Source organism: Chaetodon trifascialis, chromosome 3 (genome assembly GCF_039877785.1).
Source record: "Chaetodon trifascialis isolate fChaTrf1 chromosome 3, fChaTrf1.hap1, whole genome shotgun sequence".
NCBI classification, from domain to species: Eukaryota; Metazoa; Chordata; class Actinopteri; order Chaetodontiformes; family Chaetodontidae; genus Chaetodon; species Chaetodon trifascialis.
The window spans coordinates 23,871,640-23,887,010 of record NC_092058.1 but is presented as its reverse complement, the minus strand read 5'-3'; the positions used below and the strand labels follow the sequence as shown (position 1 = coordinate 23,887,010).

General features: G+C 40.6%; 1 protein-coding gene across 1 annotated transcript in view; it reads left to right on the top strand.

Annotated features, from left to right (window-relative positions):
• Positions 1-7,028, top strand: part of LOC139328584 (caM kinase-like vesicle-associated protein) — a 37,557-nt gene extending 30,529 nt beyond the window's left edge. Inside the window, exons 5-11 of the mRNA XM_070958397.1 lie at positions 629-767; positions 1,964-2,084; positions 2,219-2,294; positions 2,474-2,610; positions 2,800-2,878; positions 4,518-4,605; positions 4,804-7,028. Of these exons, the coding sequence (XP_070814498.1) occupies positions 629-767; positions 1,964-2,084; positions 2,219-2,294; positions 2,474-2,610; positions 2,800-2,878; positions 4,518-4,605; positions 4,804-5,166 (1,003 nt within the window). The 3' untranslated portion in view covers positions 5,167-7,028. The remainder of the gene's footprint in view (positions 1-628; positions 768-1,963; positions 2,085-2,218; positions 2,295-2,473; positions 2,611-2,799; positions 2,879-4,517; positions 4,606-4,803) is intronic.
• The last annotated feature ends 8,343 nt before the right edge of the window (positions 7,029-15,371 follow it).

Below are 15,371 nucleotides of genomic sequence, written 5' to 3'. Positions count from 1 at the left end.
AGCTGGATTCATGAGATCATGAGATCACACAAGATTGCACTAGATCAAGTGAGCCGAAAATGCAGCTTGCTGGGCCTCAGGTTATGTGCTTGTGGCTGAATCACAGTGTTTTGGACCGATCAGGGTCCTACAAGCTACAGGTGGGCGTGGTTTAGATGTGATGACAGCAAGAGAAGCGACAGCTCATTTTACGTTAACAATGGCGGCTCCTAAAGAGGCTAGCTTCGATGCTGCTATAGAACAGAACTTTTTCAAGGGGAAAGATGTTTTCACTCTTCTCCCAATGGGCTTCAGCAAGAGCTTCACTCTCCTGCTACGTCATATGGTCAAATGATCTGGTTGGGTAGAGTTAGCTCATGATAGATGGTGATAGGCAGGTGATTCATCCAACCACCTGTCAAGCAGTTTTTCAAAGTGCCTGCCCTTTTCCAGTTTCCATGGACGACTTCCCAGATGGTTCTGTTTAACAAACCATCTGGCGCTCAGGTTAGACCGAAGTGTTCCCAGTCAGATTTAAAGCAATAATGTTGGAGTAATACACAGCAAATCTTCCAATTCTGAGATAAAGTCACATTCATAACTTCCAACAACAAACATGTAAAACATTATGACTCTTCTTTTTCCACAGTGCAACAGGCAGAGAGGTGTTTGACTGGATCCTGGACCAAGGTTACTACTCAGAGCGAGACACGAGCAACGTGGTGCGCCAGGTGTTGGAGGCTGTCGCCTACCTCCACTCCCTGCGCATTGTTCACAGAAACCTCAAGGTAACATGCTTCAGTCGTGCAGGCATATAGAAGATATAAACTAATCATTATTGCACAATTACTGTGGTGGCATCTCACTGTTAACCCAAGAAATAGAACTGTAATCTATGCAGGGGATTTCACTTTTTAACCACTTTTAACCAAGAAATTCGTCCAGGACATCCTGTAGTTATTTAGTTATATGCTGAAAATATAGAAATCAAAAGTTGTTGAAATGGTTGTAAACTTTTTTTATTGAAATGTTGGCTTACTAGTCTGTGCCGATATCAGCTGCTCCAAAAATAAACCTCAGTAGAATCCACAAGCCTCTGCTCCATGAAATTAATTTCACTTTAATTCAACCTGTCTATTGTAAGTATGGCTGATGGTGTAATCAGCGCAGCAAAGATGATGTCATGCTGTGGCGGCTGCCTACAGTCTGCTGTTGGCTTGCAGAGCTTGTGCGAGCTGGACCAAAATTTGACTTTTTCAAGTTCACCTGTTTCTGTTTTAGGGAATGATATGCTTCCTCTCATTACTTGAGCTGCTGTATTGATTCAAACTCTGCTCGTAACAGACAACAATAAGATGCCTCTGAGGAAAACTCTTCACAGGGCTCTTTAAACTGTCAGTGTGTGAGGACGAGGACAGTCCTTTGCTTAAAGGGGATGAAAGTAGGTAGGCTATCTTTAAGGTATGTAGGCAGGTTCTTCTGATGCCACCCGTTTCCAGTTTACGTTTCCAAAATGCCAAAAGTGTGATTGTAACACTGCATGCATTAGGCAGGGTGCACTTGAATGATGTCTGTGCCATGAAAAGGTGGGCGCCAAACAATTGCTATTTCTAACAACAGCTTGATTAGCTTCTCCACCTTGATCCCTCTCAAATGTCCCTGTTCAGGACTGTCACCTTAAATGTAAGTCAGTACATTTCTTAAAACTACGTCAAACACAGTTAAGGCATTTAGCTTTAATTAAGTCATAGTAAAATAACAAATTAAACTGACTGTCTCTCATTTGATTTGACTCATTTTAATCTGCACTGGATAATGAAACTTTTAGATGTTTTCAGTCTTCTCATTATATTTTCCTCAGAAAATTCTCTCGCAACTGAAATTCAACCTCTTCAACTTTCACTCGACGATTAAGGATGATAATGAAAGAAGTTACACATGAATATTACATTAACTGATGTCATTGTAATATGATTTTCTTTAGTTGGAGAACTTGGTTTATTACAACCGCCTGAAGCACTCTAAAATAGTCATCAGTGACTTCCATCTTGCTAAGCTGGAGAACGGACTAATCAAGGACCCCTGTGGGACACCAGAGTACCTGGGTGAGAATATACACATACCAAGTGGCAAATAAGACATTGTTATTCAGGCAGGTCAGTGGTGAGAGTGGTATGACAGTCTGTTGTGGCTTTCAAAGTGACAGAGATTTGAATGAAGTTTGCGTGTTCTTGTGCAGCTCCAGAGGTGGTTGGGAGACAGCGATATGGCAGGCCTGTGGACTGCTGGGCAACCGGTGTCATCATGTACATACTGTAAGTTGTGGCATAAAACATAAAAAGAGAAGATTATCATTCTCAACAGAAGATGTGGATACGCCTCATTTAAAGTCACTGGGTGGAATGTTGAACCACTGATGAAAATTAGACTGTACTTTACGGTATATAGATGTATTTTGACTTTTTGATGCACTTGTTTTCCTCTGCTACCTCAGGTTGTCAGGCAACCCTCCTTTCTACGATGAAACTGATGACGATGATTATGAAAACCATGACAAGAACCTGTTCCGAAAGATCCTGGCCGGAGATTATGAGTTTGACTCTCCGTACTGGGATGACATTTCTGATTCAGGTACTTTTAGGATTAAATTAATGGTGTGAAGGAACACAAAGGCAGCTTGCTGGGTACACGTTAAATTTGAGAGATTTTGTCCCTTCTTACCTCTAGAGTGGTCAAACATATGTCATGTTTATGTTCCCGTCAACTGGGAGACCAAATCCTTTTGAGTTGAGTTTCTTCTGTGTGATTTTTCCCTGACAGCTAAGAGTCTGGTAGCACGTCTGATGGAGGTGGATCAAGACCAGAGACTGACAGCCCAGGAGGCTATAAACCATGAATGGTAGGCAGCAGAGCTGTGATATATTGTGCAGACCATTCAAACGGAGCAGTGCAATCAGATTGTAATAATGTGATCACAACAACTGCTGAAGAGCAGACGTTCTTTCTTGTTTGGTGTGTCCTGTAAAATCACATTAACACGTAACAAAAACCAAAACTGCTTGCCACATTAGCAGTCTGAAATATCTGAAACAAACTTTGGTGATCCTTTACTTCAGTGCTACCTGCAGGTGGAAATGTCCTGTCAAATATTGGCTGGAGTGCCATTAAATTTGTGGCAGACATTCATGTTCCCTACAGGGTGATTCGTAAGAACTTTAGTGATTGTTCAATACTTTTGTTTATAGCAAATACCTCAAAAACAAACTGCATTCTCATGACATCCTGTGTTTCATATTAATAAGCAATTGTTAGCATGTTAACACACTTAAACATGAAATGACATTTTTTTTGGCCACTTGGGGCCTTTGGAAACAAATTGTGAACACATCATTGACATATCATCGAGTTGATGTAGTGAACCTGTTGCTAAAATAGTTGCTTATTTATACATGTTGCAGTTACAGAGCAACATTATCACTCACTTGGAGCTGAGTTTGTGTCCACCTTTTAGATGTAACTCCAATATTGACTCTCTTTTAGCTGTTTTCTTTCTCTACCAAGTCCTGAGGGAAATATCTGTCTCTTTAAGTGCTAAATGCTCCATTATTTTCACTGTGACTGTGTCTGTGTGCTGTGTGGTACTGAGCAGGTAGTGTACAGTATGAAATGGGATTCGCCAGAATGCCCATCCAAACCATTTCCCTTTATCTGTCTTTCTTTCTTTCTTGGAAAACATTTGCAACATATTGGAACATATTTAGAAAATATGTAGACCTACAGTTTACTTACTTGAAACAGCTTTGTGAGCTCTCTGATGGAACGCACTGAAAGCTTATTGTAACACATTCAACAGAAAGAAGGACAATATCTCCCAAAGAATGCATCTGATATCTCACACCGAGTGAGTGAGAGCTTTTCAATAGCTTTGCTTTTTAATTTTGAGTGATCATTGACCTTAGTACTATATCTAACATTGCTTGACTATTACAGGAGGCTTGCACCAGCAGCCTAACTGAATTTCTCCTCGTTGTATTTCGTGTATCTTGAAATATGACCAACATGTTTTGACTGTAGCTGAGTTATATCTTAAAAACAAGTGCAGTTCCTGGGATTCCCAGGATAGTGAGTTTGGGGAAAACATATGAATCACCTCACTGTGCATGCATCTCTCATATGTTTTTACGGATGTTCCATTTCATCAGTTTGAAGACATTTATTATTGTGTTAAAAAGGCATTTATGATTCACTTTCTCAGTTCGACTGTTGGCACTGCCTAGGTGCGTCTGACAAAGGCACTTCCACCAAACTACACATTTTGAACACAAATTTACTGTCACTGTGGCAAAAACTAGCAGAAAGTGGCCCAGAAAAATGATCAGAATAATCCTTAAAGGTTAAACAGTCCCTGCAAAAGTTTGCCAGCCAATAAAATGAACAACAAATTGAGTAATACTGTGTGCAGTAGCCTGTGGCATCCAAAGATAGGGCAAACATAAAGCTCTGTTGTGAAGTTGTGTTTTTCCCATTTTGTACAACAGGATCTCCGGCGGTGCAGCTTCAGATAAGAACATCAAGGAGAATGTGTGTGCACAAATAGAGAAGAACTTTGCCAGAGCTAAGTGGAAGGTAAGCCCTTTTGTTCTCTCTTCCAGGAAGCTCTTCTTCACAAAGTTCAGCAGTAGTTGCGCAGTCCTGGAACAGGGAGGTATATTTGTGAAGTATGGTGTAAGAGATAAGACGGTCCGATGAGAGCTGATGTTCTCTGAGCAAGTTTTCAGGTTGCAGCACCTTTCTGAGTTCAGTTTGTTCTCCCTCCTCCTACAGAAAGCTGTGCGGGTCACCACCATTATGAAGAGACTGAGAGCACCTGAGCAGAGTGAGTCAAAGGCAACCAGCCCTGCAGCCGGGGCCCCAGCAGACGCCGCAGCTCCCCAAGCTGCCACCGACCCCTCCGCACCCTCATCTGCCGCGACACAAGAGGAGACGCCCGCTGCCGTCACAGGGCTCCCTGCAGGAGCAGAGATAAGCCAAGCGCCGCTCGAGGCCGGAGCCGGGGTGGCGGCCCCGGACGCAGAGCCGCAGCAGCCGAGCCCGGCGCCGCAGGAGGCAGAGCCTGCATCGCGTTGTAATGGAGAAGCTTCAGCTGCTCTCCATGCAGCCACCGGGGCCGGGGACGAGCAGGGTTAGGCCCCTTCAACCCCACCTCGTCCTGTGTGACCTCTGCTGTCCCCACCGACTCCTGCACACTGTACATTAGCTGCTAGCATGGTGACACTGACTCTGCTTCTCTCTCACTTGCAGCATTAGTATCATCTCATGGAGGCTGTGTGCTACCTTTCCTGAGTGCTGCCTTGCATTGGCTTTCTTTTCACATTAATTGTGTCTTTTTTCACTGACCCTCCGGTGTTTTATGTCAGATTATATAAACCACATCGATCTCCACATGCTTGAGTTTTAGGGGCAAAAACAGATTTGCTCTCAAACTGTGGCTTACAGCTAAAGTCGTCTCTCTGTTTCTTCTCTTAGTGATAAGAGAATACAGGAAGACGTAATTGTGCTAACAATGGCTTTGATTCCTTTTTAATGAGCCGACTTGGGAAACTTCTCTCTGCCAGTCTCGCAATTACAGTTACAGTATTTGTTCTTAGAATCAGTAGAAAAATTTTGCTTCTGAAATTTTGACCTTGTACCGTAAGACTCAGTAAGTGCTGCTCCTCATACATGGAGGAGGTCATATTTTCCTTTGACAGGGGAAATATGATTATCTTTCTCACCTGTTGTTGTCTACACTAACCAGTTGTTGTGCGCTGAACAGCGCTGAGATTGGTGACTGGGAGTTATTATACCCAGTACTGTATTTTGAACTCGGCAGCTTCACACATAAGCACACACACACAAACACCGTGTTCCTTTGCTAACTTCCTGCTCAGGACAGAACCTCATAGCTGTAAGTGTAAAGATTCTGTATATAGAGACCTTTGTAGAAGTAGCCAAAACAGCATGCATTCTCACTCTTTGCTGTTCATTTTACATTTACAGCCACTTGCTGGATAAAGATGCGCTACTGCCAATCTTGTCTGATCGTAGGCCACAGCACCCTTGCCTCTTGCCACAAGCCATGTCGAGGCAATGTTCTTTCAAAAGCACAGTACACATTATGCTCTCTGTGATTACTGTTCATTTAGTGCCCCTGCTGTCACTGTAAGTGGATGAAAAAAATAAGTTTTCAATACATAGCAGTTCTATGCATCCAAATTAATTTGTAGCTTTCCTTTTTTAGAAACGTCACTTCATGACATCGTTCTCCATCACGTCATAGAATTTTTTTCATTTTTTGCTTTTTTTGCAAGATCTCACTCTACTTGTATCTACTTTCGTTTAATCATTTCCTCTGTGCTAGGATATTTACTCAAATACCATATATGTCTTAATATTTGGTTGTATGTGTAAAACAAATTGTGCATTAACTGACCACATGCGGCTTTCAAGGGAAGACATGCATCATTTTGACTTAGTGGTAACTAGGGTTATGATCACCAACTCAGCTTTGCTGACGTGTGCTGTACTGAAAAAAATGTAAGCATCTGTTTGACATTTCTGAACGTATTGTTTATTTATTTATTTATTTATAATATTATATATATTGTTTTTTATATTCATATCTGTTTTGCCTTGTTTTTTTCCAACTTTTTCAGTCATTTGTTTATTCCTTAGATTTTTCAGCTTATACTTGATCAACAGTAATAACAATATATCCTTTCCTGTCACTGGTCCCCTCGAGCATTAATAATGAGCTACAGAAGAAGTTCTCTGTAATCACTCTAGAGGAAATTGAGCAATATTCGACTGGCTGCAGAAACTGTGATTCCTGGTGTCCTTTCAATGCAGTTCGTGTACCTGTAAGTACAAGTCTATAGTCCTTGCCAGCTGTCAGTCCCATCAGGGCCACTAAACTAATACAAGGCTGCTGTCAGATAAGTGTGTATTTGTGTGTGTGTGTGTGTGTGTGTGTGTGTGTGTGTGTGTGTGTGTGTGTGTGTGTGTGTGTGTGTGTGTGTGTGTGTGGTAGTAGTATATTTGCTCCTCTGGCCTGTGAGTGCCCACATGATTCCCTGAGCTAACACACACTGAACCATGGGCTTTCATTCTCTGGTCGAGTAAAGGCAGCAGCCACATTGTCGTTATGATTATTCAATGATATAATTAAAGTATAATATTTTATGGCTCGTGCGCACAGTCACTCTGTTTAACTCCACCCAGTCTGTTGTTAAGTGTATTTACTGTGAACACCTGTGAATTTATATGAAAATATCCATTTCAGATAAAAAGGGGCTCTGGAGAAAATCGATTACATTTATTATCCGTAGAATCAAAGAAAAGTAGAAAAGTTTGACTTTGTTGCTGCAGAGTCTTTTATCTAGACACGTGTCTCCTTACAATTTGTGCTACGGTAGATTGGTAGACACACCAATCATTTACACGATACCACTATATTATTTCTTACATTGTTTAAGATATATATTTAGATTAACAAGAGGCTTAAAGGGAGGAATATCAGAGATTTTTTTTATGTGAATAGATTATTTCATGTAGTTCATTCTCTTTGTTTAGATGGCAAATAAATACTGTTTCAATACTGTTACACAGTTAAAAGCAATGCTTTTTTCCAATACATTTCTCACTGTATTTATTATTCCCTGTCTGTTCATTTTGCCATGCACTTAACGGGTGTATTTGTAGATGTGATGTTTGCCAGGACCAGTGGTCACCTGTAGGTCCTGTCTGGCATTTGTGAGCTCTGTACCGTACTCCTTGACTGAGTTGATGACTTTGATGGTAATAAAGTTCTAATCCATCTGTTAATTCATCTGCAATCCTCATCATTTCTCTTCGACGAGGCCATGCTTCTTTCAAAAACGATGGCACTATGAACAATCTGCAGGATTATTTAGAGAAAATGTGGGAAACAGCCTGCGTCATGACACTCTGCTTCCCCCTAACCCGGAGGAGAGCATCTGTGTTACACACTCTCAATTAGCACAAGCTTAGCACCCATCCTGGTGGGGTGTGAACTCGTGTTTGAAAAACCCCAGCAGCGCCATTTGGTGAGACTTTCCAGGATACTTGAATTGCATTACATTGGAATAATAATGCAGAGAGCTCACTTTCTAGGCCCTCTGGGGTTTCAATAGGCTTCCTCTGGGGAGATTTTCTCTTTTTCATGCCTATTGTACAATGGCATGCAGCCATCCATACACTCATCGGGGCTCAGGGGGATCCTAACTCTTATCTCTGTGTGTCATTGAATGACTTCATTAAGTGTGGTGGGTTGAAAGAAGTGTCAGTTTCCTGTTTGTCTCAACTCGCAATGTGGAGATGAAACACTCATGATCAGACTCTGTCCTTGCCGAGAGCAAAAGAGGATTTTTTCAAGGAATACCAATATATGGGCAAAACCAAACTTACATACTAACTAAACTGCAACAGTAGCAGAAATAGCTACTGCACATCACAGACTGAGTAATGTGGTGCAATCGATACAGAAATACAAGCAATAATTCATTGGGTTTAACGCATCTTTTAGGCAACTATCAGGTTTCAGATTCAAACTGATCACAATTTTCCCATTGAAGAATTCTAGTTGTAATGAGTGAATGTAGTGTGTAGCACTGATTTATTGTCATGGCTTAGAGGATAAAAGGTGATTAATCAGGACCCTGTATGCCACTGAGATCCTTCAGAAAACACATGCTAGTGAATCTTCAGTTTCATGAAGAACAGAACTTCAAAAGCAACAGTGGCAAAATCTACCTACCGTAATTAAGTTTGGTATCGTTAGACAGGTTGGTTACATGAGGTTTATAATGATGATTTAGTACAATTACGGTAACGTGTGGTTTATGTGTGCAGTATAAAAGCAAAAAAACAGCACCCTATTGATGTATTTGATAGTGTATATTTCTAGTGGGACTGAACTAATTACATTTTCTCAAGTATTGTAATTAAGTACACATCTATCCATATTTTACTCCACATCATTTGGCTTGTGGCCCCTTACAAATTTTTTATTTTTTTATTTTTTTTCTTTTTTCCTGCCTCATCAATTCATCTCATGGCCCTCAAATCTGTCTTGTGACCATCTGGAGGGGATAGCCATTAAGCTTGGAACCACAGGACTAAACTAGTTAACTTTAGCATGTAGTTAATAGTGACTCCACCTTAACCAGCTACGACAGTGTAAAGATACAACCACATGGCTGCATCAGTATTAATCTGACAATATCAGTCACTCAAGCCATCTTTCTGCCAAACGAGCACTTCTAAATGCTTTTCTTTAGGACATGGCTGTACTTTATCTGAGGTATGATTTTGAATGCAGGAGTGAAATATCTGAGTACTTCTTCCAGCACTGACTATATTCATGTTTTATGCAGGATATTGTTTTATTTGAACAGATTGCAAGCAATATAACATCATAGTACAAACTGCCATAGAATTTATACTAATGGGTGTGTTTATTGGGCACATTTTAAAAAGGAGATTTTGTATGCTTTGTAGTTTTTTTTCTCAATAGACCAGGCTTATTTGTTCCATATGAACAGTTCAGCAGATGCTGTTGCATCCTGCCATCTGCTGGTTGACAACATTTAATGCACCTGTCAGCAGAACTGCTGTTTGACTGTGTTTTATTGTGTAGAAGCAGCAGAGAGCGATGTTGCTCCCTCTTTTTTTCTGCTCCACTTTGGAGGACACCGTGGTCGACAATGCTTATTCCACACTTTCCCCAGAGTTTTATCTGCATTTGGTTACTGCATGAGGAAGTCTGACAACATTAGAACTTAGAGTTCACTGAGGCTACAATGTGGTGTGATGCAAGACATAGCACACCCAGTCACTTTAATAGCTAAATTCTTCAACCTAGTTTTTGACAAATGCAAGGTTGAGGCATTAAATAAATATCAGCTCATCAAGTCTTTAATAGACTGAGTTTAGTTTTCATCAGTTGCCATGTCTGTAGGTCTTTAGAAGGATGCCCATGAACAAAGGACCAGTTTCATGGCATGCCAAGTGTCTGTCTTTCACTATCCAACTTCTGAGTCTCTCAGCTCTAACAATGCAGCAAGTGTCCAGCAGCTCCCACTCTGAGAGAGACGGTGCAGATAACCAGAGAATGCCACGACTGCCACTGAGCCACCCAGCACCAGATCAGACTCAACGATAACACATAGCTGGACTCCACATCTGAAAGTCAATTGAATAGTGCTAGTGATGCCATGGCTTGGCTTTATGTCATGTGATATGCCACTGTGGAGATAATGGCCCACAGAAATACATCTCTGTTATGCTGTGAGGAATGGTGCACAGAAATGTCTGATCAGATTCTGATGGGTCAACCTTTGATCTGGGTAGTTTTGAATTTCCAAAGTGTGGATCAGCTTTTTGGTTTTAAGTCAGTTTCTGATTCAGAGGCGGAGGTAGATGGATTTGACTGATGTAACTTTTTATAGCCACTGTGGGGGAGGCTGACCCTGAATATTGGTGTCCTCTGTATTAGAACTGTGAAACTCCCACCCTGACTCTCCTTGTCTGCACTGCTGCTCCTTGGTAGAAATCAGATAAGCAAAGGGAACAGAGCCCTGTCTATGGGGCTGAATGAAAAGGGGGACAAAAGAGTTCTCTGAAGCCCAGATGTCATCTGATGTCTGGAATGTCCCATGATGGTTTTCAAAACCATCTGATCTATTGTCTGGCTTGTCCTGAAACAAACCCATACTCGGTGAAAAGGTGTCTCCAGACATGTTCTCATCTTCACATTTTACATAGTGTTATCGTGGTGAAATTGTGCAGATGAAGTTCTCTTTGTGGGATAGCCTTTGTGAGATGCACATTGAATGAGGCGCATATTCACCAAACAAGGGTAGCCTGTGTAACATGAGTATGTAGTGCACAATTGTGAAGTCTAGGTCAAATACAAGAAAAGAACACATGCAAACAAGGAACAAATGTTATCTCCACTCTAATCTGTTTTTATTCATAATGCATGCGGGTAAAAACAAGTAGACAACATGTTTTGCATCACTGCCTCTTTCGGTTAGCTCATTATGTTTTAACCTTGCATGAATTATGAACCATATGAGTTGGTCTGAGAGTTGAGTAAATATTCATTGCTTGTTACTTATTCAAATCCCAGTTTGTTACAGGATTCTATAGTGGCTAAATATTTATGCTTGAAGGTGCCATGTGTAGCATTTTTGCACGAATACATTACATTACACTGCAGTACATTATACTGTACATTAACAACTGACAGTTTACCAGAATTGCCTGCAACCTTCATGGGATTGGTGGCCTTTATCAGCCAATCCAGTGACATTGTTTTTGTTGAATTTCATTAAAATTTCATTAATTTCGAGGCACAATAGTGACTCTAACACAGGTGTGCCCGAGAGGCCTGAATCTAGGTTGTTTTGGTATGAGTTGTTGATTTCTAGAGATATCGGCTGTAGAGATATCTGCATTCTCTCAAATATAACGAAACTAGATGGCACTCAACTTGTTTGAGACTTTTTGGAAAAAATGCATTTGAAAAACTAAGCAGTGAAGTCTCTTTCTAGAAATCATGACTCGATTACTGTGCGAAAAGGAATCATGCATCTACACCCCTAACCCTGGTCTAACACTGCTAGCTTGTGAGGATTAGTTTATAGCAATGTGAGGAGGATGACATTAATATTTAATCATTCCATTATATGGAACAGCCCACAAAAATATCTGTGGATTATTTTGATAAACCGGTTCATGATTTATGGAAAGAGACATTGCTGTTAAGTTTGTCAAATGTATTTTTTCTCTCATTTTGTCAAAACAAGACAGATATCAGTGCTACAGGTAAGAGGAAAAAAATGATTTTGGGGGAATGTCCCTTTAAGACATCTCCATCCTTGTTTTTTATCAGATACGTTTCCAGCATTAATACTTGGGGGACTCTGGGACGCAACAATTTTGTGTTTTTCCAGAACTGCCAATTCAACAAGTGTGCCCACTTCATGCAGTGACTCTATGTGTGATGGTCATATTGTCATATTATGTCAATTGGATTTGATTGCTGTTTGATCAGAGTGCAGCTCATACCGAATAATATTTTCAGATTCATTTACATCCTTAAATGCAACACCATGACTGCCTTTGACTGACCCAAAGTGTTTGCCATATATCCATTGGTATGGTTCCTCGCATCTCGCCTCTCTTTATAATAACAGGCCTTTTGCCCTGCCTTTGAATGTAATTATTTGGAAGATATAGAAACTTTTTCCTCAAAAATTCCTTTAGATTCTCTCGACGACCCCTTGTTGGGGTCCCACACCCTCGCTGGGGAACTACTGCTATAGAAGCTAACAGTGTTGTACTCATTCTCACATTTCATTGATGTACAATTTACACCAAGGTATTCTTGATGCTGTGTCTCATCACCTTTAAATACAGGTTTGCAGAAGTATTTTATATACACAGTAACACACCTATGTTGCAGTTGAAGATATTCCATTAATCTGAGTAATATAAAGGTGTTCTGTGTCTTAAACCCTTTAGCACTATATACAGTGCTGACATGGGGTTAGCCTTTTCCTTCTCTTTGTCCCCTATTATCTGCCACTTTGCTCCTGACCTAGATTGTTGCGGGAGAATGTGAGTCACTCTTGGGCTGATCAGGGGTCAGCTCCACCATCAAGGCTTTTATGAGGTGAAGAAACACTGATGGGTTTGACTGAAGCACACTTCAGTCCTGACCTGCAGCAGCCAGTTTCCCTCGGGTGCTGTGAGCCCAACTTGCTCTCATGTACTCCCATCACACATTCCTTATGACTCATTATGGGATGGACAAAATACAGCTGACAGTTGGAAACACAGAGATTCATGGTCGATAGATGAATACTGAGTCAAAACTGTAGGCCATAATGCCCTCAATTAGGAACTCATTGACTGAAAGAGAGAGGTGTCAGAGAGATGGTTCTGCTAGCACCAGTCCACAAACCCTGAATCAGTTCTCTGTACTTCATGTTATCCCCTTCTGTGATGAGGCTGACAATTGCAGATTCTTCAGAGAACTTTTGCAGGTGGCAGTTTGCTGATTTGTGCATATTGTCTGCAGTAAAAAGGGTAAAGACGAAGGGAGCCAGGATGGTTCCCTGTGTCATCCCTGTGCTGCAGACACCCATGTTGGATTCACAGTCCTTTATCCTCACATACTGTGGTTGGTTGGTGAGGAGGTGGTGGTCCACCCCTGTGCACTCCAACTTCATCTCATCACTGGTCTGGCCTTTATCCTCTCAAGTTCTTTCCTTACCTGGTCTGTTGTGAGGGACAGATTGGGGTTGCGGGCCTGCATGCGTGAGGTTGTAACACATTTGTATTAAAACAGTTCCTCAAAGCCTCATCAGCCTCGTTGGATGTTTCTTTTCACTGTACAAGTGAGAAGGCTGAGGCTGAGATGTGTGCACACAGGCAGGAGGTGCATCAGGTTGTGGTGTTAATTCTGCATTTCTGGCCATTATGTTCTCTGAAGTCATATGACTTCCTTTAGAGTCCTGAGGAATGTGATATTGCTTTCTTTTATACCACAAAAGCATAAAAGCAAATGGCATTCTATATGTTAAAGTTAAATGCTCAAGTCCCACGATGCAAATGTAACTTCATCTACTGTCTCTAACTAGCACTATCACTTAGCAAGGTATGAAAAAACTAGAGAAGCTTCAAACTGTGAAAATGTCATCCAGCAAGTGTGCTGTCAAAGATTAGCTTGCTGTATACAGTGAAATTTGTTTATCAGAGCAGTTACATTACAATCCTCATGCCGAGCAGGCACAAGTTATAAATACTGCAAAATATATGTTTTTTAATTTTTGATTTTATGTAACTTTTGAAGGCAGTGTGAATTTGAGAACATGTAATTCATTTAAGTCAAATAGCAAGAAAGATTTATGTTTTCAGTTTCATTTGAGAGGATATATTATGTTTGAAGCTGTTTGATGTGGTTCTATAGTTCTGAACTTCTTCTTAACATAACCTGCACTTTACCTAACATCAACCAGGCAGTATTTATTTAGGAACAAGTCTGATTCCAAAAAAGTTGGGATTTGTGTAAACAATAATAACAGAATTCAATCATTTGCAAATGAACTGTTTACTGACAACAGCTTAACAAAGTGTTCCTGAGCCCTTGTAATAATCTTTATACAATCATGTGTTCATAAAGTGGTGAACCTCGCTCCATCCTTGCTTGTGAACAACTGAGACTTTCCAAGATGCCCCTTTCGTATTCAATCATGATACTGTCACCTGTTACCAATCAACCTGTTTACCTGTGGAATGTTCCAAACAGGTGTTTTTGGAGCATTCCACATCTTTCCCAGTCTTTTGTTACTCCTGTGCCAACGTGTTTGAAATGTGTTGCTGCATCAAATTCAGAACAAGTAAATATTTACAAAAATCAATAAAGTTGATGAGGTCAAACATTAAGTATTTTGTCTTTGTACTGTTTTCTGCCGAGTATTAATATATTGTAATATATAATACATGTGAATATATTATAATAATATTGTAATGCAGTCTTAACACACAAAGAATATTTAGTTAATGTTTGCTATCTGACGAATATCATCTCGTTAATGCTGCTTAAACTTCTAAACGGAGAAAATCTGGTTCAATGAAGCTTTATGGAAACCAGAACAGAAATGAGACGCCTCATGGCTGGGGACCACATACTCTTCCCATTGGCTTGCAGACTTGGGATCTCCAGATATGAGGTCTGCAGACAGACATTTCAACTTGTTGTAGGACAAGCACAGGTGTTACTAGTAACAGTGATACAGTAACAGCCACTGGAGCACGTAAATATAACACAGCCATCATTTAATTATCTCCACCTGTGGATTTCCTACTGTGACATGTCAAAATGTCCTCCATGAAAAAAGCCTGTTGACTGCCATTTGGCTCAGCCTATAGTATGAATGATATAAATGAGGCTTGTATGTAAAAGTACAATATAAGATGGAGTGTTTATGGTGATTTCTCAAAGGCAGACTGTGTGCCTCTGGCCAACTTGTTGAGAAATAGCACTGATTTACAACCCAGTCAATTCCCAAGAGGTCTATTCTGATTGTCTAGCACTATTTAACACTTAAAAATCTCTATAAATGAACCTTCAAGTACTGAATCAAGTAGGAATCCTCTCAACATGTTAACTGATGGGGATTAAGAACTCACATAATCCATGCCTGCTAGGTCCAGTGGAAGAGTAAATCTCCTCCTGTCTTTCCATTGCAGGTGTTTCACCTTGCCACAAACACAAATGCAGTGTGTATATTTTATACAAATGTGCATACATATCTCTTTAA